At 33.0% G+C, this 24711-nt stretch overlaps 1 protein-coding gene across 1 annotated transcript in view; it reads left to right on the forward strand.

The window, feature by feature from the left end:
• The first annotated feature begins 366 nt into the window (after positions 1-366).
• Positions 367-24711, forward strand: part of LOC124542861 (epidermal growth factor receptor) — a 98415-nt gene continuing 74070 nt past the window's right edge. The window contains exon 1 of the mRNA XM_047120749.1: positions 367-562. Within this exon, the coding sequence (XP_046976705.1) occupies positions 499-562 (64 nt within the window). The 5' untranslated portion in view covers positions 367-498. The remainder of the gene's footprint in view (positions 563-24711) is intronic.

A 24711-nucleotide genomic window follows, 5' to 3' on the forward strand; every position in this document is an offset into this window, starting at 1 on the left:
TTTTTTTATCGCAATGTTTTAAACAAATAGTTTATTTAGTGTTTCATATGTTTAAAATATAATACATTTCATATTTTTTAAACTAATCATAAATATTTGCTTCAATAAAACTGTTGGAGAAAAAAATCATTGATAATAAAATGTTAGTAATTTTACTGCACTAAATTAATATAAGAAAAATTCATTATTCTTATATTAATTTATTAATATTTATGTTAATAATTTCAAGAAAATATAATTATTTGTAATTATTTGATCAGAATTGAATACAATATTAAATTGTTCGTCTTTTTTACGTTGGTAGCACATCTGTATTAAATAATCTGTGTGCGAGCGAAGCAGTGCGTACGCGCCTCTGAGTTATACTCTTTATACGAGTTGCGCTTGCGAGCGAGGCTGACGTGCCCCGACAGCGCTTGTGTCCCGTGGGCTCCAATGTGTTTCCCAAACTGTGGCGTAGCTAGCATGTGCCGTTGAACAAGTGCCTGTGATAGAACGATGAACGTGGCCCTCGTGGTGTTGCTGCTGGCCGCGGCCGCCGGCGCCGAGTTCCAGGAGAGAGGTAAGCCTCCCGTCTTACACCCGCCACGCTTGCCTCTACCACCGCATCATGTTGCGAGCCTCATGTTGTGTACGAGGTTTCGCCACGGCGTCTAAGGTCGCTTTTGTGAACATTTTGGCCGTGATCACCTCCTCGGTATACGCGATCTGACATTCTGCGAGTTGACTTTATTGTTGTTGGTGTCGGTTAATGTAACGTTATCTGTTCCAAACAGTGCCTCGAATTCCCATAACTTGACAAGACGATACAATATAATTGCATCGAAATATTCGGACTACGCTGTCGAACTGTAACGTCCAAGAACCCGTTCTTCTAGTTTGAGAATTTGGTATATAATTTTTGAGGAATTTCTTAAATAATAACTAAACATTTTTTCGCATTAGTTATTACAAATGAAATGGAATTTGACTTTAATTGCTCTGGCTTTAGAGTTCATTTTTAAAGAAACAAAGTGAATTTAAGAATAAGTTAGGTAGAGATGTTTACAAAGAGTTATTTTGAAGTATTTTCTAGGCTTTCGAGCGAATTCTCTTTGTTTTTCACCTCTATACGAACAGTTGTATGAATAGGGAGTTATTTCATATTACTTATTGGGTTATTGGTTAAAGTATCAACCGACGTCCATTTAAACGGAGTGTGAGCGAGGCTCGAAAAAAAATGTCGAAAATTCTTTATGTGCAATTGTTTGTAATGTCACGACATTACGGCTTCTTATTGTATTCATTGTTTAGCGCGCAACAGACCAACTTACAAGATTACTTTCTATAAGTACATTCGTGTTCCGAAAAAAAAATCAACTGCGACGTATTCTGTTATAATATAACGTTGTTATATACACTATTTATAAATAAAAACTAATATTATTAATATATTGATATATCGTAGAAAATAAAGGGAGTTTGATGCTCAATGGAAAAATATTCTTGGCATCTTTCAATATGCCGAGAAAACTTCGGGAGCTAATGTGAAAAATGTTTGAAAGAGTTCAAATATATCTATGACCACATAATAATATTATTGTTTTATAATGTGTCGGATTTCATACAACACAAACTGTACCAAGCTTGGTTCGTTGTATAAGGCTGTGTTTATTATTTTAGCTTAAAATATTTTTATTTTATGTATATAGAGTACCTAATAACATTAAGTAGGTCGCATCTATGAATTAAATATTTATTTTACAAAATAAAAAACAATTAATTTCACCTGTTGGCTCGAGTACGCGTGGGCACAATCTTGCGAGCTATTTGAGCGAATTTTGCTAAACCGATTAAGTTATTTTGTACAAACTTGGTGCTAAAGGCAAAATAATTTAGTGCTATCTAGGACATGCTAATAGTTTGCTATTATTTTTTTGTTTTAAATCGATAAAAGTAAAGTAAATTTTGAAGAAACTTATTTCTATCACGCTGTTTTACCGCGATTTGGTACCGATTATACGATTTCCACCGGAGGCATATAAAAATTTACTTCAAATTCTTTCTCCTACTACTTAATTCGAGATTATCATAAACAGAAATAATGCACACGAAATTACTCAGTGGTTCGACGGTTTTGATTCCGCAATCTCGGGAAGATTCATAAATTCTACTGAGCCATTGGTAATTGGTTCGTTATGATTTAAATTGTAAATATATCGAATTGTCGCGGTAGTAAATTAATTTAAACCCATAACAATAGATGTGTAAAATACAAATAATGATAAAGGAGAGACAGTGAATTTAATAACTAAAAATCGGTATATACCTCTCGCCAATAACTGCAACGGGGCCAGCTTATGTATTTATAAAGTTTCAATTGAATATTCGATTCGCGTTCGTTTTAATACTCATTGTGACTGACGGACGAAAAAATCACAACTGGTAACAATTAAATATTTCAAACCATACAAACTAAAATTTTCCTTTTTCCAAACGTATAAATCCAACTAATTCATTTGTCGCAAGCCGTTTATGTTTGTCGGTAAACTGTTTAATACTTTTCTATTTTTGGTTTAACATGTATATTTACTAGTCAATTTCTGAACGGAAAAATATTTAAAGTAAAGTAACAGCCTGTAAATTTCCCACTGCTGGGCTAAGGCCTCCTCATTCATTAAGGTGCTTGCCTGGACTGGAAACCGAAATCATCGATTAAGATGCTCGCGTGCTAACCACTGGACCATCTCAGCTCAGAAAAAATAATTAATTTTTCGGAAAAAAAATATTGTTGAATGAAACAAAAGTACTTTAAATGTAAGTTTCAAAGTTGAATTGAAAATGTAAACAATTAAGATATTTTTCCGTGAACCCAATTTTTGCGAAGACTTTGTTACTCTACACGGAAGCACATACGTTACTAATATTATTAATCCAGTACAAAATATTTTATATAAAATATGAATTCACATTTGTAGTGAAGGTTTATTGCGCGAATACAAGCAACTGTCTGTCTGAGACAATTTCAAGCGATAATATTTCAGTAAAAAGATCACAGATACAAATTCAAGGCAATGTTTTAGTCAGAATATTTAAAAAAGTTTGATTTACTTATTTAAAAAAAAAAACATTGTACTTACATGACTATTAAAGAAGCATAGAGCGTTGCTACCGATTCTTTGTCTGTTTTATATCTCGTTATTTTAATAGCAAGCTTATATGGCTGCAAGCCCTAAGTCCTTTGTTTGAAAGATAGCTCAAAAAAGTTATTAATTTAATCTCAAATATTTCTCAATAGCAGTTTAGAGAAAGGAAATTGACAGAGCTGTTTCAGTGTCTTATCGGTATGCCTTATTCGAATGCCGTCATATAGATGAGTGAGAAAGAATATGAGTTTGATTTTGTAGATTGAGCGTATTAAAGACAAGGCTCTTACAACTATAAAAATTAGATTGAAGTAAATAACTATTTACCTGATTAATTTTATTTAATAATTAGTCTGTTTAACTTAAGTTAACTGCTATTTTAATAAACGAAACAAAATTTAAAAGATATTACTATTTAATTAATGATATGTAAAAACAGAACCTGTGACGTTATCGAATGAAAATTTATTAAACAGTACCTTTATTTATTACATTACATATTATATTATAGAACACAATCTTTTGTCCATTCGAGGGATGAAATAAGTATCGTAAGTCTCGGAACTCAAACTATTTCCGTACCAAATTTCATCTAAATAGGTTCAACGGTCTAAGCTTGAAGAGTTAATATTTACTATCGCATTTATATTAGTAAAGATGTTATAAAACAATGTACCAAGCGACATCTCCATCAGTGCTGTGAAAGAACATGTTAATTCTTTAACTAACAAACATCGTTATTACTTTTAAACCACTCGTAAAGTGTAAATAAACAAATAAATCGAACGCGAGTTATAATTATTGCACAGCTATTACCTCCTGTTATATATAACTATATATTTTAATGTATTATGTTAGTACAAGACCACTACAGGTTTGTCTGAATGAGGGCACACTCACCAGTATTTATTCCACCACTAATCGTCGTTGCTTGCTCCGGTTTTAGGGATGAGAGAGCCGGTACTTAAAACGCACGTAGCATAACTTCGTAGATCTTAAGCGGATGTCAAGTTAAGGTTAATAATTTGGTATAGTTTTTAAACTCGCTTAGTGTCATCATCTATCGACGAAATTGACCACTTACGCCAAAAGATTTGTTCATATACTTTTTTTTTATACAAAAAGGACGCTCGCATTTACGAGTAATCTCGTTGAAGCGAAAACCATCGTTTATAGTTAAAGTTTCATTTCTGATTTTCTGCATCATTTAAAACGTCTAACGAGGAAGTCTTTAGGTTTTGTAGACTGTGTACTCCGGACCTAACGTTATACCGCCTCAATGAATAGTAGGACGGAAGAGAAATCGAGAAAAACTTGTGTACCAAGTTTTATGACATTTTAACATCTTTCCTTACACATATCGCTAAGTAGAATGAAAATAATTACATCCACAGCGCTGAGCCGACTTGTTCTGCGCATACGATATTAAAACGATTGCGACAAAAAATAATCGTTTTAAAACTGGTTCCCTGTTAAAACGAAGTACCGAGCCAAACATGTCAAAATAATGAAAAAAAAAGTGTAGTGCTTGCCCCGCTTCCGGGATATCAATGAAACGGAAGCTAGTACGAGTGTGTATGTGAAAAAAATTAAAAGACACCCTCGGGGCCCGCTGCACATCCCGGGTAGTTCGACAAGTGTTCACAGTTTTTATAGGTTCCACTCCCAGAATGGGAAGGGAGCGTCGCCCACGCACTTAATTAGTCGCCAATTCAATAGAGCCACCGAGATCCAGGGCAATTCTGCAATTCATAAAGAGATTTCCTTCGAAAGCATTCAGATACAATTTGGAGTGGTTCTTGTAAAATAAATATAACATACCTATGAACTATGTTTATTATACGCGAACGAGTCACGGGGCAATCTATTACTTAATAAAGCATCGTTGCAATGTTGGGAAGCATTGCTTCGTTTAAGTCGTTCGTTCGCTCTCTTGCATAATAACTGTCACAAATTCGTATAACAGACGGATTTGATATCAGATACTAAAGATTTTGGAAAATGTATTTAACAGGGACAACTGGAGCCGAATCCACTGCTCAGTTCAGAGATCAGTCCGCACGCCGTGTGGAATGTGCTCTGGTAATTTATTTTGCAAAGTACCGATGTAGTGTTGATAGCGATATCTTAAGTCCTAGCGTGCCCGCTTTCACTCACACATACGAAACCGATGCGCTGATAACACGACAATCACAGGCATGGAGTTATTTACAGGGAGTGACAAATCATGACTTTTACGTGACTCTACATTCGTAATGACATTTCGTAAATTTTGATATGCGTTTAACATATTTTATAGCCCGGGCTCGTTTCTTTCGCGTGATTGTTTGTTATGGGAATAATGGTATTTGATCGTGTATAACAATAACCAGAACGTACAGTATAAAATTATGTTTTTTGTTACCGATATAAAAGTTAATATCGATAGATATTAATGGTTTTATTATACTGATGATTGTATTGGAAATATTGAAATTTGTTAAAAATAGTCAATAATTCCGATGTCGTGTATTGAATTATTTTAGTACTTATTATATAATTACATCACATGAACACAAAGAACAGAAACATTAACCGTGTTATTGATAAAAAAAAAATCGATCAGGATATTCAATGGTTTTTTGAATGCAAGTTTTAAAAACCGAGAATATGATGTGCTCGCATCGAGCTCCGGTTTTTTTTGAAGGTGAAATAAAGTTTGTTCTTTTGTTCTTCACATTAATATATAACTTTGTCCTTAAAGCCGTCCGTTACAAAAACTCCATAGCTGCACGTCTCGTCCGTTTTTTGTGCTTAGTATTGGCACTTCACAACGCCATGATCGGAGTAAACGAAAAATGATTATTTTAAAACGCTGTGAATTCGAAATACCGCCTAACTTCTGCCGAGATAAAGTTCTTTTCCGACTGGACCATTTCTTAAGTTATTACTTTACGATAGTGACTAATTCCTTTGATGATTTCACTAGTCAACAGTTATGTGGTCCTTGTAACATGCGTCTCGTTTATCGTCGATTGTTATTACAAATGTACCGACGCGTCGCTGCGCGGGCGCAGACCAATGTTAAAATCATCTAGGTTATATTACACTAATTAAAAACAATACCCATTTTTAAAGTATTACACAATTGCAGGATGTATTAAACCAGTTTTTGGAGTGTTGTACTGGCCGTGATAAGCTCCGTTAAGACTCAGAACTAAGAATTTTAATCGTTTTGTAAAGTTGCATTATTGGAATTTTTGTGTTGGTAACATAAGTATATTATCTGTTATTATATTAACTTATTAGTTGAATTTGGAATACTATGATAATTCATTTCTGAGGAATTGTAAATACTTATAACGTATCGACACTTCTACAAAATGAGGCTTCAAGCTTCAATAGGGTTTAGAACATGTTATGTTTTGCAAGATGAAAAATTTTGTTTTATCCAATATGTTTTCATGTAAACGGAATATCAACAGAGTAAAAGGAAGAAATCTGAAGAGCTTATCGCAGAAAATGTATACCTGTGTTTTCGAATTATTTTAAGAGTACGACGTGTATCAACCAACCGTTAAATAAATTTTTCGGTTTATCTTTAATATATTATTTATATAAATCTTCTTGTGCTAATGATAAGAATTTTCATATTCCAATCGGTTTTTTCTTTTTGTCTTTTTACATATTTTATTGTTAACAAAATTTTTCTTCTATGTCTACCAAAACTAGCTCTCAACTGTTTCGTATCTGCCTATTTATTTATAGATGACGTATATATCCAGTTTTCTATAAACCAGTCTGATAGCTTGAATGAATTTATATAAGAATTAATTAAGTTTTTTTAATAAAGCGTGGAATAGAAAGTAATTCCTAAATTAATTTTCTTAACATAAGTCAAAGTATTTCGACACTCATGGATGTGCAAAGATCATGTTCAGAGAAAACATTTTCAACAATTGTTCCGCGAATTCTCCATTTTATATGATATAGTCAGCTGTACTTAACATTTACTCAAACATGGGTGGGTCTTGATACTGGTTTGACTTATCGAGTGTGTAGTTGGATTCATATGTGTATCAGTTGCTAAACTATTTATCTTTAAAGAAATATAACTTGCGTCTCTTTATATATATATCATGAACAAGTATTATTATTTTCGATTCATATCTCGAAATCTAGTCACAAATAGAAGTCAGCTAGTAGAGTTAGTTAGTGTATTGGAATGACTAATAATTATAAAAGTATTAAGTTAGTTTACAAGTTAAAATACATATTTAAATGTGTTATTGTTTTACCTCTTGTATAGGAATGAATACTACATATACGTATGGTTTTTAATGTTTAAAGAAGTAATATGTAATATGACATGATCAAATTGATCGATAGGATTAAACGTAATACAGACCAATTCAATTGTTTTTATTCTACTACGCTGTATTTAATTCAAGTACATGTGAGGTTAGGGGATTTTTTAAAGAAGCACAAACCAAGTGGTCAGTATTTAATGATGTTGATTAATTTTGTCTATCAATTCGTATCGCTTCGGCCGTAGTGTTGGATATTTCGTGTTGACAAAATACAGCATACTGTGCATTGTTTGACGTTACACTACATTCATTGTTAAAGGTAATTAAAAAAGCCGTAGTACCTGCAATGAATGACACTCTTCTTTGATAATATAAGTACACATATATTGAAATTAATATTCAAGTTAACTTAGCGTCTAATGTCAAACAAACTGAAAATAAAGTAATAAAAGAAATCGCTTCTATTTCTTTATTTTCAGCTCATAAACACAGGCTCGTAAAGTACTAATCAATTCATATACTGCCTTTGCGATTACAATATAGTTCCTTATGTATGAAACGAGCCTGTCAAACTCTTACACATGACGTAGTATTTATGTTTGCCAGCAACAAGTAGCTTTGTTTTTTCTCCTGTTCACCACTAATTTTAAAAAGATATTATGCGTCAAATATTTAACAAAGTCCTGAGCCATACCAAAATTGTTATAAAAATCTCTCCGAATACTGAATGTTGTTGCAAATCGTTTGCACAACTTGTTGATCCGACGTTATACGCTCCACAGGTGTCACCGTACAGACATCCCATGAAGTCGTTGACTCTTTTAGATTTTGCAGTGCTGTCAAAGATAGTGTAATGAATGTTGACATTTTTGTGCATTTTACGACTGGATAGGCAAATTTTAAATGTGCCCCGTCTTTTTGATAGCAAGGCGAAATTTGAGCTGCTGCGAAGTATTGCATATTCTGTATTAGTTAATTTGTATAGACACTTTGTTTTCGTTGTAATTATAATTATCTTAACAGCTTGGTGTCATTGGTAGTAATAATATTATGTCTAAAGGTACAATTACATATTTATTTATTATATTTAAATTAACAACTAAATAAATTTATTCAGGTTCAAATTTTATATCAATTTGTAAATATTTAAATATTAAACTAATACATCAAAGTACATTGTGCATGCATGCATATCATATTCATATTTTAATAAGATTATTTCTTACTAAGACCTTCACAGGAAAAATATCAAAGCGATATTATTGTATTTTGAACGATAGCGCTCGATATACCGTAAAGCACAGTGAAAAGAGATAGTTCGAATCTTATTCCATCTCACTGCTGATTGGTGGAGGGTACATTTGTGGTATTTATCAAACACATCGAGATTTCCTCAAGAGGGTTTCAACGCTAATTTCTGATGTGCTCAAAATTAAAACTAATAAACTCGCATTGGTCTAAAGCTAGTTAGTGGTTTCGAGCTTAATATCGTCAATCAAGATCCACATATTTCTTCCACTTCTACTCAAATTTTGCATAAAAAACCAACTGTATATGCTTTCGAAAATACGCACTAACAAATAATCAAACGCAATATACTATGATAGTTAAATATTCCATTATTTTTTGGTTTATGTAACGTTATATGTATTTTAATTGTTCTTGTATCAAATGCACATAGTTTAAACTTTTTAAATTAATTTGGACGGGTATACGATACGATAATCTATGAGGTTTCTGATAATTGCTGTGGTTACTAAGCCATTAGACGAATTGATAACGCTAGCGACCGTTGAATTTGATCCATTCAATATATATTTTTAAACTCTGAGCTTTTGAAGACTTTTACGCTTGGGTGATGGATGAGAGAGTTGTGTTTCTGAAGAATCTGAAGGTATGAGAAGGAAAAAAGGCATTGAAATTTTAATCACATATTCTTGTGCTTAATAGTACTATTTTTTTTTCTTGCCTTAACTAACAGGTAAATTAATAATATTCGAGGGTTTGCTCACGCTGAACGCTTCAATCTATTAAGACTACAACTACAAATACTTTTTGACTTCCAGATTTAGAAGGTTATATTATATACATCTTGTATTTATCAACATACATGTTTCCTTGTATTTAACATAATATAAAATTGTATTTTAAATGTTGAAATTAAAACACGAAGTATCTTGCCAGCCCTTCTAAGTAGAGTATACATTCCAAACCTGTGTAACTTCACTTTATATAGTTTTGTAAAAAGTCGATTTAATAGTGCTTTTATAAAGCCTACATTAAAGTAGGCAAAACTACATATGTTTTGTACAAAATGTCTTCTATGTTTATTGACTTGACACGCCGCAAATAACAGGGTCTTTAGGCTATAAAAAATAATATAAAAAAAAACGTCAAAGTAGCCTGATATAGCGTTCCAAATAGATTGTTCGATAAATATTAACTTAAAGACCGCTGTAAATACATGTAGTTGTAGATTAAAAGCCAATCTAAAGTATTACACCGTGATCGTCGCCGACAAAGTAGCAAGATGTTAAATTCCACGGAGCTTAGTACGCCGCGTCAGTCTACTCATCCCATGGCCACAGCGATTTAATTATTACCATTGTGACCGCGTACACTACGCGTAACGTAAATACTTAATAACGCCGACCTCGCTATTAAAACTAACGTAATCGTTTATTATATAAAATATTAACAATAGAGTATTTTTCATAAGATTTTTAGTCATGTTATATAGCCGTAGTCGACTGCAATCTGGGTTACCGTTAGTCAATCGACAAATCATTATGATACTCTTTGAGCGATCAGTAGTTATGTTAATATAAAATAATAGTAAATAATTCGTAAAATGGCGTAAGGACGTGCCGCTTTAAAGCGTCCTTAACATTGTAACTATTACATATAATATTGTAAATGTTTCAGTCAACGGTGCATTCTCTTTATTATTAACCTTGGCTTTGTTTATTTTCTTTAACCTCGTATCGCTCGCGCAAAGCTTCGCTCGTTCATTTTTAATATACACAATGTACATACTTATAAAAAAAAGAATATACAGACCTCACACACACATATATACCAAACACAAACACGAAATACTTACATACATATGTAGACGACAACGACGATTTCGAACACATTGGATTTCAAGCGAGTCTTGACTGATATCTTGGATCAATTTTGTTTATGGTGTCAATTAATGAAAGATATTTAAAAATAGTACAAATATTTCTATTATCAGAGAACAATGGTGCTCTTATTTAATTAATCATTGTATATGCACTAGAAGTAAGGATAAACTTATAACGCCAAGTTTCCGACTCCGCAAAGTCAATAGATCCTTCTTGGGGCAAGGTATCCGTTTCTATAATAAAATTCCGCAGAAATTTTTAACTTTGCCGTTTAGTAAATTCAAATCGTTTGTTAAAAATACATTGGTAGAAAAAGCATACTATTCGATACAAGATTTTGTAGATGATAAAAAAGCGTGGAGTTAATACCTGTTGACTTCCAAGCAGGATACATTAATTGAAATAATTGTATTTAATTAACATGACGTTGTATTTTTCAAATATTAAAAAAGAGTAACTACTGAGTTTCTTGCCGGTTCTTCTCGGTAGAATCTACTTTCCGAACCGGTGGTAGCTTCACTTAATTGTAAAATGACGATTCAAAAGTGCTTATAAAAGCCTACTTGAATAAAGTTTATTTTGATTTTGATTTTTTTGATTTTGATAAAAACGTACTTCTCGAAGGCGCATTTGACGTGCGACTGGATTTGATAAAATCGCGTTCACAGATATTACAATTATAATTATACTTTAAACCACGGCTCTGGGTTTTTATCACTCGATTCATAAAACTATTTATACAAGGTGTGTGCTTCGTATAGATTCAAACGAAGTAACTGGCATTGGCATACATATAAATAACATTTTTGATAACCATCCAAATATGACGAATTATGTATAGAGACATAGTGATCCTCGAACGTTATCGTTTTTAATTCAATTTGGAAAGGTATTTCGTTTGTAGTCGTCCTAATGCGGGACTTCCAATCCAATGTGCCGAGTGTCGAGTGTTAATGTCGAGTGTCGGGTCTCGTGTGTCCCGACACAGTTTCCATACCTCGCATCAGAGCGTACTTAATCTAATTGTTGATTCATTACTCTAGATAAATTTTCGTCGAGGGAACTGTTTCATGTTATAACAGTGTAATGCTCTTATACACTGTAAATCCTATCAAACGTTTGCACTAATTGAAATAGTCAATAGATTACTGTTTTGACTATTCCACCTATGTATGTACAACTTCTAATAATTGAGGTTGATTTGATTGATGTTGTTGATAGTCCATTTATTGAAAACGGCTGCGAGGATATAACCACACGCTACACGCATAAAGAACAAGCGTCAAGTAATCTACCAAACTAGGAGGATAGAGTGGGACACTCATGTGTATGAAACAGACTATAAGTTTCAATTGCAAATGAAATTGTCAGACTATTAAAATAAAATAGGCCATTGATATTTACAAAAAAAAAAACAACTTTTATATAAATTATTAATTTCAAAAGGGTTTTTTAACTTAGTTATAGTTTATTAAGTAACGTTATTAATAGCTTTTTTTCTTTTGAGATAAAATTAAAATTGTTGTTTAAATTGAATTTTGTATTTTAGGTTGACAATAACAATGGTTTGAAATGTTTGAACTAAAAAGTTAAGAACAGCAAAACAAACTGTTTTTGAAATATGATTGATGACTGTGAGACAATCTTTTATATTTGTCTTTAGTCCGTAATTATGTAACACATTGAAACGTTTACGTTACGTAATAACACACAAACAGAAATAGTAAATGTCCTAATAGAGCAAGAATAAAAAATCTTTTGCTTAGTCATACATTTTTCGTCTTATATTTTACTTTTTGATAGATTGTCGGATGTGACAAAGTGATCGCTGTAGGCTACGTCGGTATCGGTATTTTTTGCGTAAGTCTCCTTAAAAAGATATATTTACAATGTTAATAAATTATTACTTGAAGTATTGATCATTTTTAAAGAATTTTCGACGGTAAAAAACTTTACGAAACATACAAAAATACATACAATAAAACATTTAAAATTAACAGCTATTTAATAATAAATGTTTTTGAGTAACATGAAATTCAATCTATTATAATATAATTTATTATTGTATTCTAAAGAGTCATAAATATCAGGGCTAGATCATCATGAATATTTATAGTAAATATTTGTTTAACTGTTTTATAAGCTATTGAACGTTCTCCATACTATGAGTAATTAGTTCATTAAAAATGCCTCGATTAAAGCCATTCGCGCAAAATGTGTATAATCTTATTGTATAAATGTATTATAGCGCACACACGCACCGGTACAATGCACAATATTGTGTGAACGTTGCACTAGGTCGACCAGATTTATTCGATTAGCAAGGATAGCCTCTTCGTCGCTAATTTTATATTAATAAAAAGATGAATTACAATAAAATGCGGACGACCTCCATCGTTCTTGTATATCTATTTGCACGCGATTCTGGGACAATTGATTAATTAATATCTCGTTCAGCTGTCCTTGATTGCTGACTCTTCTATGGGTGTTTTGTCTTAGTATTTATGGTCAACCTAAATATGTGCTAAATCATTCGCTGATACGGAATCGCAGGCAGTCGGACTATGGCGCCAGGCGCTAGCATTACTATGTATTTATACTTATAATTCCTCTAAGTTTAATTATTTATTCACTATCTCCACTTTTTTTTGCTGACATATCTTCATTGCTCTATGACGCATGGATGATTCCTTCATAGAGAATTAAAATTTTTTGAATCACCAAAAATTCCATTAACAAAAAATCATAAAAATAAATATATAATCATTATACTAAGTACTGTACCAGTCGTATTATGAAATCATGAAATCATAAAAAACGACGTCGCCTCGCTCTCAGCCTTCGCTAATCTATTCGAATACCCTCTGATTGTTTAAACAGAAGTTCGTAGTGACACAACACAAAGAACGGCCCTCGGAGACACGCATTTATCGCAAATGTTCCGTACACGTTTTACAAAAAACTTCAAGATGAACAATCACACGTCGAAAACCAATTACAGCTGTATTGTAACAACAACGTGATATCATTACACCAATAGATCTTAATAAATTAGTTGAGTCAGCGCGCGCGCACCTAAGGAATTGGGCCGAGGATAGCCGAATGTGGCCGAAGATTAACGAGTGTTCCCGAAGGCGGCCACGGAGGGGAGGTCGCCAGTCCGTGACGCCTCTCGTCAGCGGAGTGTGACGTCTCCTGCCCATGATGCCTCATGACTCCATGAAATAGATCCCATAATTCTTCACAATCAATCATCGCTATGGCAAAAAGATACGGTTCACGAACATATGTTTCCTTATTCGGCCTTCGTAGTTGTAAGTCGGATTACGTGCAAATTAACTCATCGATTGAACTTAATGGGTTTCTAATTGGCTTAATATTTTACAAATTTAAACACGCAACGACAAATATAGTACGTTTCATAATTTTAAGAGTAATCGATGAGACGATCCTTCATTATACTCATAATTCAAACAGTAGAAGAATAAGGTTCTTTGAAACAACAATGGCTTGATATTTAATCGTCAAATGTCCATGAATCCACGCTAACTTATAATTGGATACACAGTTTACGAGTTAGTCTTTGGAAGTGATTGTTAATGAAATTGAATCGAAGTTAATTCAGCTTCGCGTGTTGACGCGAACGAGGCTAATTAAGGAACGAAAAGTAAGGCCGTGATCACTCTCAGCACCATCTCACCGTCACCATTCTTCATCCACGCAAGATACTGCACGGTATGATTAAACCAGTGAGATAATTAACAAATGTACAGAAGCTTGTATCCTAAACTTCATGTCTTATTGCGCAAAACAGTGACAACGCTTTGAACAGTTCGCTGAGAAGGAAATAAAGGGCACAGTCGCTTAAAATCAAAATTAGCTTTGTACGAATAGATTACGAAACTTTGACTTAAAAGGTCAAACCAAACTCTTAGTTTACGCTTTTCGTTGAGAATTAGTCATTAATAATATATATGTATTTTTAATTTATTAAACTTATTTTAATATATATTTTGCTACATTTTATGTTAACTATATCACAGTATTTTTAAAGGTTTACATAATTATCACGTTTGTAAAATTAATTAAATGTATATTTATTTTTGTTATTTTACAAATGAAATACTATTTTATAATTTTGAAGATGTTTTTCTTTTATTTTTAATTTCGAATTACACAATTGAGTGCAATACCGTACTCGTACTTACGAGTGAGCTTGATTTGAAATATTAAAGAGTCAAAATGGTCGAAAATGTTAAAAAAATTAAAACAGGAAAATATTGTAATTACAGCTAACTATAGATTTATTTATAAACATCCTTTAATATTGTAACTGCTATCAGAGTATGTATGACACAACGCATTTGTGGTTAATTTATTTCTGCAAATTTTAGACATTGTCTAACTATATGAACTATTAGTTAGTATTTCCTATACTAACATATATATATATATATATATATATATACAATAAATATTAAACCTTTTTGATAAACCTATTTCCGACGCTTATTTAAATTGATAATAGCATAAGTAGCAGAGATCATCAATGGTCATAGAGATGAAGTTTTAATAAAGAAACCAAAATGAAAAAGCTTTAAAGATAATAAAACTGTGGATAATTTTAATTTCAATATTGTACTTAGTGTAACGACAATGTGCACGGTTCGTACAGACATATGCGTCTCCTAGAGTGCTGGCCATTTTTTTGCGACCTCCCGCCGAGACTCTACGTACAAATGTTCTAATGTATTAGTGGTTCGAGCGCTTAGAATCGTCTAACTTCCAAGGTTCGCGCCAAAAAAACGGATATTTTTTATATCACAGAGTGTACATTATAAAAAGGGATTAAAATATTATTTATTAAAAATATGTAATTGTACGTAACACACGTATAATTGCTGTTAACGTTTTTTTCTCTTATGACTACACATTCATTATATATTAAACTGTAATAATATTATACGGAAATATTTATATTCAAATGGTCATAGACAATGGTGAAATGTCCGTGTTCCTTTATACATTTTTGATAATAAGCTAATTTCGATCTCTTCTTAACCGTATTTCATAGACCCATTTCGGTACATACAAATATAACTTTGTGAAGGAAAACGTCGTTAATAAAATTATACTTCATATATAATCTATACATTATAACGAGCAAGATAGAATAAGATCCGTTTTATTAAAAAGAAGAGGAGGTCTTTGTCATGCATGGAATATACTACTAACGGACTAAAATAAAGGTGTAATCTCTGTGTTTCGTGGAGGTTTGAGAAAGGACAAAAGGACGTTAAAGTAAAATATTTTCTATTAATCTATATAAGCAGTCAATACGTATAAAATTAGGTGAAAAACGATTCACAAATACATTTGTAGCGTATTCGGCACTCGCACTCGGTCGTATTGTGTTTTGTCACGCTTGCCTGCCTCCCTACGAGATGGCCTCTGGGTTCAACTATTTTTAAATACACATACGTTAATTCGCACACATATTACATACGAATTGATAATGGTATTTCGTTAGTCGCGTTACTTATGTACAGGTTAGGGCTTACATCTGGCCGTAGCATGCTATTTACATCATTCTCACAGATAATAAATATTGTAAACGATAAGAAAATTGTATACTATTCAAGTAATGCTTAATTATTTGCTTGAATTATGTTAAGTGGTCAATTTGACTGAGGATATACATCACTACGTTTATTTAAATATTACACCAAATAATGTAATTACATACATGAAAAATATAACAATGTACGTACTTATTCTATGAGTACAAGTGCCTGAACTAGGCCGAGGCTCAAGCCCTAGTCTCTTCCAATGACGACAACTATATAAATATAACATAAACCTATCAATTTAAAATAGGTTCCTAAATGTAATGTCAATCATAATAATTAATAAATTGCCTGAATTAAATCCGCTACTGTCTAAAAAATCTACCGCGCGGTTTTAGCTCTATATATGATAGAGAGAATAAAAAATACATTACCTGAGTGCGCTCCGTGTTGTAATAATAGTATTATTAACCAACTGGGTTATTAATATCGCTGTGTGATTTAGTATCAGATGTCAATCGTCTCTATCGCTTTTTTAACGTTAACAGATTGGAAGATATACTTACATGAAATTCAATGAGCCGATTGTTATAATTCTTATCTTAAATATATATTTCAAAATACAAATCAACAGTTACATGTCACTGAAATCATTGATACATGCATATTAATGAAAAAAAATTTTGTTTATTTTTGTGAAGTTTTCCTGAACAATAATTACTATCGTACTAATTTGAATTGATGTTTGTTACTTAACCACGCAATGACGGCTGATCACAATGAAATTAGGGACCAGGCAAGCCGCGATTCCCATTTACAATTATTTACCACAAACTATGTTGCTAAAAGTCTTTATTTGTTCTAACAAACAGATTAGGTACATTAACTTTTATTACTATTAATATTAAAATATATGTACTTAATTATTATGTCGTATTTGTAATCCTAAATACTGATTTATTATATCGTGTCCTTAGTCAAAGATATACCGAAAAGCTAGCTGTTTTAGCAATGACATTTCTTTTTGTACCATTTTTTTCCTTAACTTCTATACTTTTTACAATAAATATAATTTAGATAAAAAAACATAGGACACAAAGCATAAGCCGTATTCACAATAGTTAGCGAGCTGATGAAATAGACGCGGAATAAAAAACCTACAATGAAACCTGCGAGCAATTGCGGTTGTTAATTTTAATTCGACGCTTCGTAAACATTGCTTTGCGACACACGAGCCAACGCGATAGACACAAATCACAACGTGACGATGCGAATGACAATATTTTACTTGGATAAAAAAACATTCTGAAAGACCGTCACGGTGGTGAGTGGCAGTAATTTCATTTATAAACATTGATTACACGTTTTAAAATTTAAACGGCTTGTTGAGCCGCTAATGTATTCTACTTGATTATATGCAGTTATTGGTGTAAGGACAAATTTTACTTATTTAGATGCTTATATCATTAATAACGTTCTTGATTTAATTCAATAATTTTTGAACGGCCAGCAAGAGTAAGTAAAAATGAAGACTTCGACGTTCTGAGTAAAGTTCATATACATCGTTCCTAAGTATTTTTTTTTTAAGTCGTAATAAGAATATTTCATAGATAGGATTGCCAGTGTGCTAGTGATAAAGACTCGCGCTGAACACCGTCGTTCCAATTTTAATTACAATTAAAGACTGCGTCACAGTGAAATTTAATAAACATCAGTCAGATGTCGAGGTGGCCGTCACGAGCGCGGGCTCCAATTGTCAGTGACTCAAGCACTGATCAGCATTTGTTGGCCCTCGGTCAAGTCCCTTGTCAATGCTCATTGTAATCATCGTTATTGGTAGGTAAACATGTGTTCATTGAAGATCATTTAGCGCGATCCTTGCAGCTGCCTCTGCGTCACAGATTTTAGTCGATTGTTTCCGGTTTTCATAAAGAACATTTAGCATATACATATTGAATTGATGTGTGATAAACTTACTATATTTTTGTTATAGTAGTTGCCTGTGAAGATCCCACTGTTTGGATTTTATTCCCGAAAAACGATTTTAGTAAATTTCGAATTTGGTGTTGGAAAATAGGATTATTATTTTAATCAGATCGGACAGGTAGTTGAAAAATATATTAATAATTGTATAATATACATGCTGATAAATTTAGCATACATAAAATAAATCATTCGTTTTGTCATATTATGTTCCCTTATAATACAAGGCCTGATTACAGTATATTGATATAGACATAAATAAAATAAAGAACTTTTGTGATTCCTTAGCACAAACACCATTTGTTTTATATAATAGCAAAGATAATTAAGAACTATTAAGCATTGTTTCCAAGTACGACAGGAAGGCATATATCAATTATAAAAAGATACAATCACATATATTTACGATCTTCGTCGAGAAATGACGTTGCGTTAAAAACATGGTATTGGGCTTCAGCAAATAACATCGTTGCTATTGACTAAATAAAAAAAAACTAAATCTTTACTTCTCGAGTGAACAATTTATTACTACGTAACAAATGATATTTTAAATTACATAATAAGAATAGTTCGTAGCGATAGATACAATAGTTAACACATTTCATGGTAAAAAAGTAATGATAAAAACAAAAAAACTGTTCGACAAAAACTTTAAAAATTGAACATTACGTACACGTAGTGTGTCATAGTTTTATTACTTTGCCATTATTAGCCTCGACAAAAATGTTCAAAGCGCAAAAAGTAAATTGCAAAGCAATGATTCTTTGACGAGAAACATGATGGCTGCGTTTCTTATTTAACCTCATGCAAATGGATATTCTGCAGTACTATCTAATAAATTGACTACGTAAGGAGTCTAACTATACATACGAATCTTCGCATCTTTTTCAGTTTGAACAGAAATCTCGAACACACAGAGATATTCAATATTTAAACGTCTTATGTATCTCTTTGTCTCAATGATTTAATATCACAACATAATTTACTTGTAATGAGATACCTGCCAATCAATCAAATAGAAATATATGATTTAATTATTAAATAACATTAAACTAATAATATATAAACTTCGTGACCTATTCCCTGGGGGGGTTACATCAAAATTCCTTATTTATATATATTAAGAACATTGACAGCGGTTTGGTCGGCCAGCAGCTGCATAGGGTCAATTGGTGCTGACCCTAACATTAAAACCCGACTAATTCGAAACACTGTAACGTCCTTCTCAACTCTCGAGTAAACCAACCTTTCGAAACCGGTCGCGATATCCGAGCTCCGTCTTGGCACTTCTCGCTGGCATTTTCTAGGCATAGCCGACCGATTAAAAGAGTTCTCATGGTGTTTTACGAAATGAGGAGCGTTCGTGACATTATAACTTATCGTGTTGCAGCTTTGGGGTACGCCCAGGAACACAGATGTGCTATTAAGTGGAAGAGCTCGCAACACATGCGGGTAGCCACGTGTGTCGCTTTTTCTCTTCTAACGCGTCCTCGCTACCCTGAGAAAAAGATTTTTTCTTAATGCAATTTCCGTTTTCAAATGTTAACAACTCCAATACTTGAAGACGTAAAAAGTTTTTTACTCGCATAAGGTCCGGATACGTTATTCAAAAAGTGAAGATTTTTAATTAGAACACTTAAAACACAAAAATATGTCAGCATTTTTTTTCTCACAGGAATCAACATTACGAGTGGAACAGAAATATCGTTAAATTTTATTTTATAATTATGAATCCAGCGAAAATAAAATGACACGCAGAAACGAGTTACTAAAATATGGTAATGCGTGCGTTTGTCTATTTTGTAGTATCGGGAACGGGTTGTGACGGAATGTGTAACGGTTTAGTTCGATGCCCGTTCGAGGCTCACTCGATAACATCTGTATTGAGCCTCGCATACAAGCGTATAACATCGCTTACAAGGACTTTACGCAACTTCAATCTTTAAGCCTAGCATTTTAATAACATATATACTTACATACAATTTGCCAAAATGATTCTTATATACATATGGTTAGGATCTATTAACGGTTGTTGCGTAAACCTATATAACCTTTTAAACACGTACTTTAAGCTCCTGAGATTAGAGTCTGTAACCTAAAATCTCTGTACTTATCCTAATATGATTTCAGAATAACGTACTGTTACAATTCTATCACACATGTTTTTGTTTGTCTCAATACCACTCGTATTCATGTAAGCACTACATCGGGTACTGAGACCGGTTCTGCATTGACATATCCCTGTCCTATCCCGACTGTATGTTCTATCATAAACGGTGCAGTTGGTAATCCCTGGTTCAAACCATTAGAATTTACTACAAGACCATCTTATATTATACATACACTTTTACATTATAGATTTAAATAATATACTATACTGTAAGTGGTAGTTGTATAATAGTTGACAAATATAATATGTTCTCGAGTACAAATAAGATGTTTACGTGATCGCCGGAGAGAGCAACAGCTAATTAGCGTCCCATGCCCAAAACACGTTCTCGAGTCAAGTGACGTCCCATATTCTGCTGGATGTGAAATCGTACCTTACTATGTACGACTAACGTCATATATTTTAATAAACTTCAGATGTATTCAAAAAGATTTTACGATAAACGCTCTCGTTGTTAAATATTTTATGTTATGTAATGTTAAACAATAATTACGTTGTCTTCAACAAACGACCGTAATTAATTCCCTCCATCTCGTACGAACTATTAAAGTTTATTTACATTAATAACATTGTTTATTTATAAAGTGCGGCCAACTCGTGTTCGATACAAAATTTGATTAAGAAAAAATATACCAGAGCAATTGTTTTCCCGCGTAAACGCGCACATGTGCGCCGCGCTTGCGCCCGCGCCCGGTTCCCACTGCGCTTGCGTGGGAACCGACGCGCCATCTTGCGCCGCCGGCCATTTTCAGCAGAGCGTTTTGTTTTTGTCCAGTAAAAGTATATTAATATTGACAGCGCGCCTTTTATTACAGTGTCCCTGCCAGCATTTCTATAAATGTATATTGGAATGTTTTAGCAAAACATAGAGCTGTCGCTCGAGCAGCGCTTGCAGCTTTGATGGTTTAATGTGAGTCGAATTTTAGTTGTTACCGTACTTACGTGCCATTTCTTGTATCTGTAACCAATGCGATACTAAAATATTAAACAGCTCCTTAAATAAAGACTTGATTAATGTTTTATACTACACTCGGTTCTATTACATCTAGGTTATCTTACTGCTAACCTCGAATAAACCTATTTACATGTCATTCCCATGAACCTGTGAGGAATTCTGGCCTGAACGATTTAGTAATATGTCTATTAACTTTCAAATTAGCTGAGTTAGCAGCTGCGCTAACAAATATGCATATCTGGTTAAGCGAGGCTTTAATTATGTGAACGAAAATTCCATATCTCATCGCGACGTTGCTCAATGGTTTAGATGGATTGATAAAAGATTGGAAAAGACAAAAATGTAGTCTATACTAGCTTCCAACGACGGCTTCACTAGTATACTGTAAGAGATATATTGATGTCATAAATTTTATTAGGAACAGTTTAGAAAAATAATCTCAAGACTTGCTATGTTTTATTACTATTATAATGTTGACAAAAAGGATTTTATCGGTGAGCCAATTGCCTAAGGGAGAACAATATGGACACTAGTGGAAGTCTGACTCCTAACATAGTTTCTCTTAGACAATGATATCAAGTTCTAGTTTTCGGTTATTAAATTATTACGGACGTCCGTCTCAGACAATGCTGCGCCGCTTCCGAGCGGACTGTCGCTTTCTTAAACACGTTCGGTTAATGAATTCTCTGCAACAGTGCACTTTCATTCATGTGTCCAGGACACTCATCTTGAATAGAGCAAACGCACTATAATCTTGCTCGGCTGCGCCCGCGCACGCAACCGCTCGCACCCTGCAGGGTTGACCCGGCACACTGATTATAGTGTCGATCGATTGAATCAAAGACGATTGATATGTAGTATACATGAACAGGTATAAACAACGATTGCATTACTAATTACTGATATTGAATAGAAAATTGATATCGAAATTCAGCTGTCAAAAACCTACTTATTTCTAACATCTTATTGGTCATTTGTAAATTTAGTTATGGTCAGTAATAAACGTTGACAACCCTAGCGAAATTATACTACAGCGTAGGATGCAATAAAACGATATGATATTTATACATGTACATATTTATTACGTGTATATATATGTATATTGGTATAATGATAATTCTAAATTTAAAACGAATAAGTTTGTCACAATTTTAATACCTTGTTTATTAAATTATTCGAGTTACTGTCGATTGTTACAAAGTATTTTGCATGTGTGTGCGTTTGTACAATTACACTAATTTTTTATCATTTTTTTTATTGATGTGAGTATAATTATCGTTCTTAACTGACATTCACCGGGCGTTATTTTGATTTTAGTATTAAACGACGTGATAAATAATTTCTATCTCGTGAAATTTATCGGAATAATTTTTATACGAAGCGTATAGGCTATAGAGTGATATTACGTGTAGTTATAATTAGCATATATTTTATAATTTATAATGGATAGTTAATCGCTTCCTCGACAGCCGGTCCCAGCATCCGCATCTCGGCAGGAACTTTCGATAGCACCTCGTTTCTGCGACGCACCGGACACCGGCCGGACTAGCTCGTTAGCATTTAGCTGGACTTGATCAGCTTATAATAAAAAACTTTTCTAGAAAAAAATTCATTTGTACGTATAGATTTTAATTAAAAAATCATTAAATATCATAATGAGATGCTTTGTCCCACTTACTTACACAATACTTAGTTTTGAAAGATAGAGACACAACCATGACATTAGACTATTTTCCTCTCTCTCTCTCTCTCTCTCTATCTATCTCTCTCTCTCTATCAATGCCTACAATAACAACAACAATGTTGATTTAAATGGCAAATCAATGTAGTGTACTGGCCTAAAAACGTATATGCGCCGTTCCTAAAGAGACGTACCAATGTAACGTCTCATTAGAAACGGCCAATGCTTAATTTCAATAAATATAAAAAGAATTTAAACGACAGTGAAAATTTAAACTACATAGTCTTAAAAGAAATTACCTCTCAAACATCAATTCAAGACACGTTAAGTACATACGTGTCATAATTAATCTGATCTCAAAAATGAGCAAATAAACACACGACGGCATAACACACACATACATACAAACATGTTGATATTAAGTGTATGCTTTCAGTGTCCAAGGCGCATTACATTATAACTGTAGGCGGAGTCAATGTTCGACCAATCTAATTATAATTATCGTTAAAACTTGTAAAATTTTATCCTTCGAAATTATTTTAAAATGCATTGACAAGTCATAATCGGAGCAGCCGAACCATACAACTTAAATACGTTATAAATTCACTTTAGCGATACCCAAGAGTTGTGAAATATTTTAATTACATCGCACCGATTTAAGAATCAGTTTTTTGCATATAATAATACTTTAATAGATTTATATAAATATCAGTTAGGTATATTCGTTCGTTTAGCTACATTCATTATGCTATTTCTCAGAAGGCTCGCGTAAGCTCAGCATTTGTAATGAACGATACATTCAATTCTATATTATCTGCATATTGAATAATTCTAGGCCTACATTACACTGGAATATGCAAATGTAAGTATGCGGAGAGCGGCCGGAGCCCGGCTGTCTCAATAGAACGACCGGTTAATAGAAAATAACGATATAAGTCGATACAGCATCCAGTTGCAGCTTTCGCGCTACACTTGCTGACATTTCTAAACCTCTTCAGAAGCAGTAATTATATATAGCAGTCGCTTTATGCGGTCGGAATAAGAGCAATGGCTACGCATGTAAATAATAAGTGGTCTAGGTACCCGGGATGGTATAGAGTCGGACAGGACAGCGGCCGGTCGTGGAATGCAAGGCACGCGCGCGATAGCGTGTAGCGAGCGTTTAAGGAATACGATATCGTAGGGTTAAAGGCCCTATATGGTTTGCATTTAGATCGTTTGCTTATTTTAGCTTCGACGCTTGGACATTATCGATGTTTAAGTGAAATCATTTCAAAATACTCTTTTTTAATGTTATCTCAATATACGTATATAATAAAACGTAGCACAGTATTACTTCCACAAGGGAAATTTATATATATTACAAACGAATGTATTTGACGCATTCTCGTATATGTGGAAATTTAAAAAGAATGAATCTACAACGATGAATTTCAATACGAAGACTAAAGACTAAAGTAAAAGAACTCCAGGAAATAATATTTCTGCGCAACATTCTCAGAACGCGCAAATAACTTGAAAAGTTGTATTTATTAAATAAATGTATGAAATTCTCTCGCTCTGGGGTAGATTTCAACTAGAAGCACGAATGATTTAACGTGAAGATAGAATGAAGGAATCAGAATGAATGTGAATGGAATTTAATTCAATAAATGAAATATGAACTTACATACACGAACATAATCCTTATAAAATACATACATAATAAAAAACAGTAACACTCTGACGTCTTTACATGTAATTAATTATCGCGCTCACAACACAATAATTTATTTAGTCATACAGCGATAAGGTATTTATTATCTCGGGT

The sequence above is a fragment of the Vanessa cardui genome, chromosome Z (assembly GCF_905220365.1).
Source record: "Vanessa cardui chromosome Z, ilVanCard2.1, whole genome shotgun sequence".
NCBI lineage: Eukaryota > Metazoa > Arthropoda > Insecta > Lepidoptera > Nymphalidae > Vanessa > Vanessa cardui.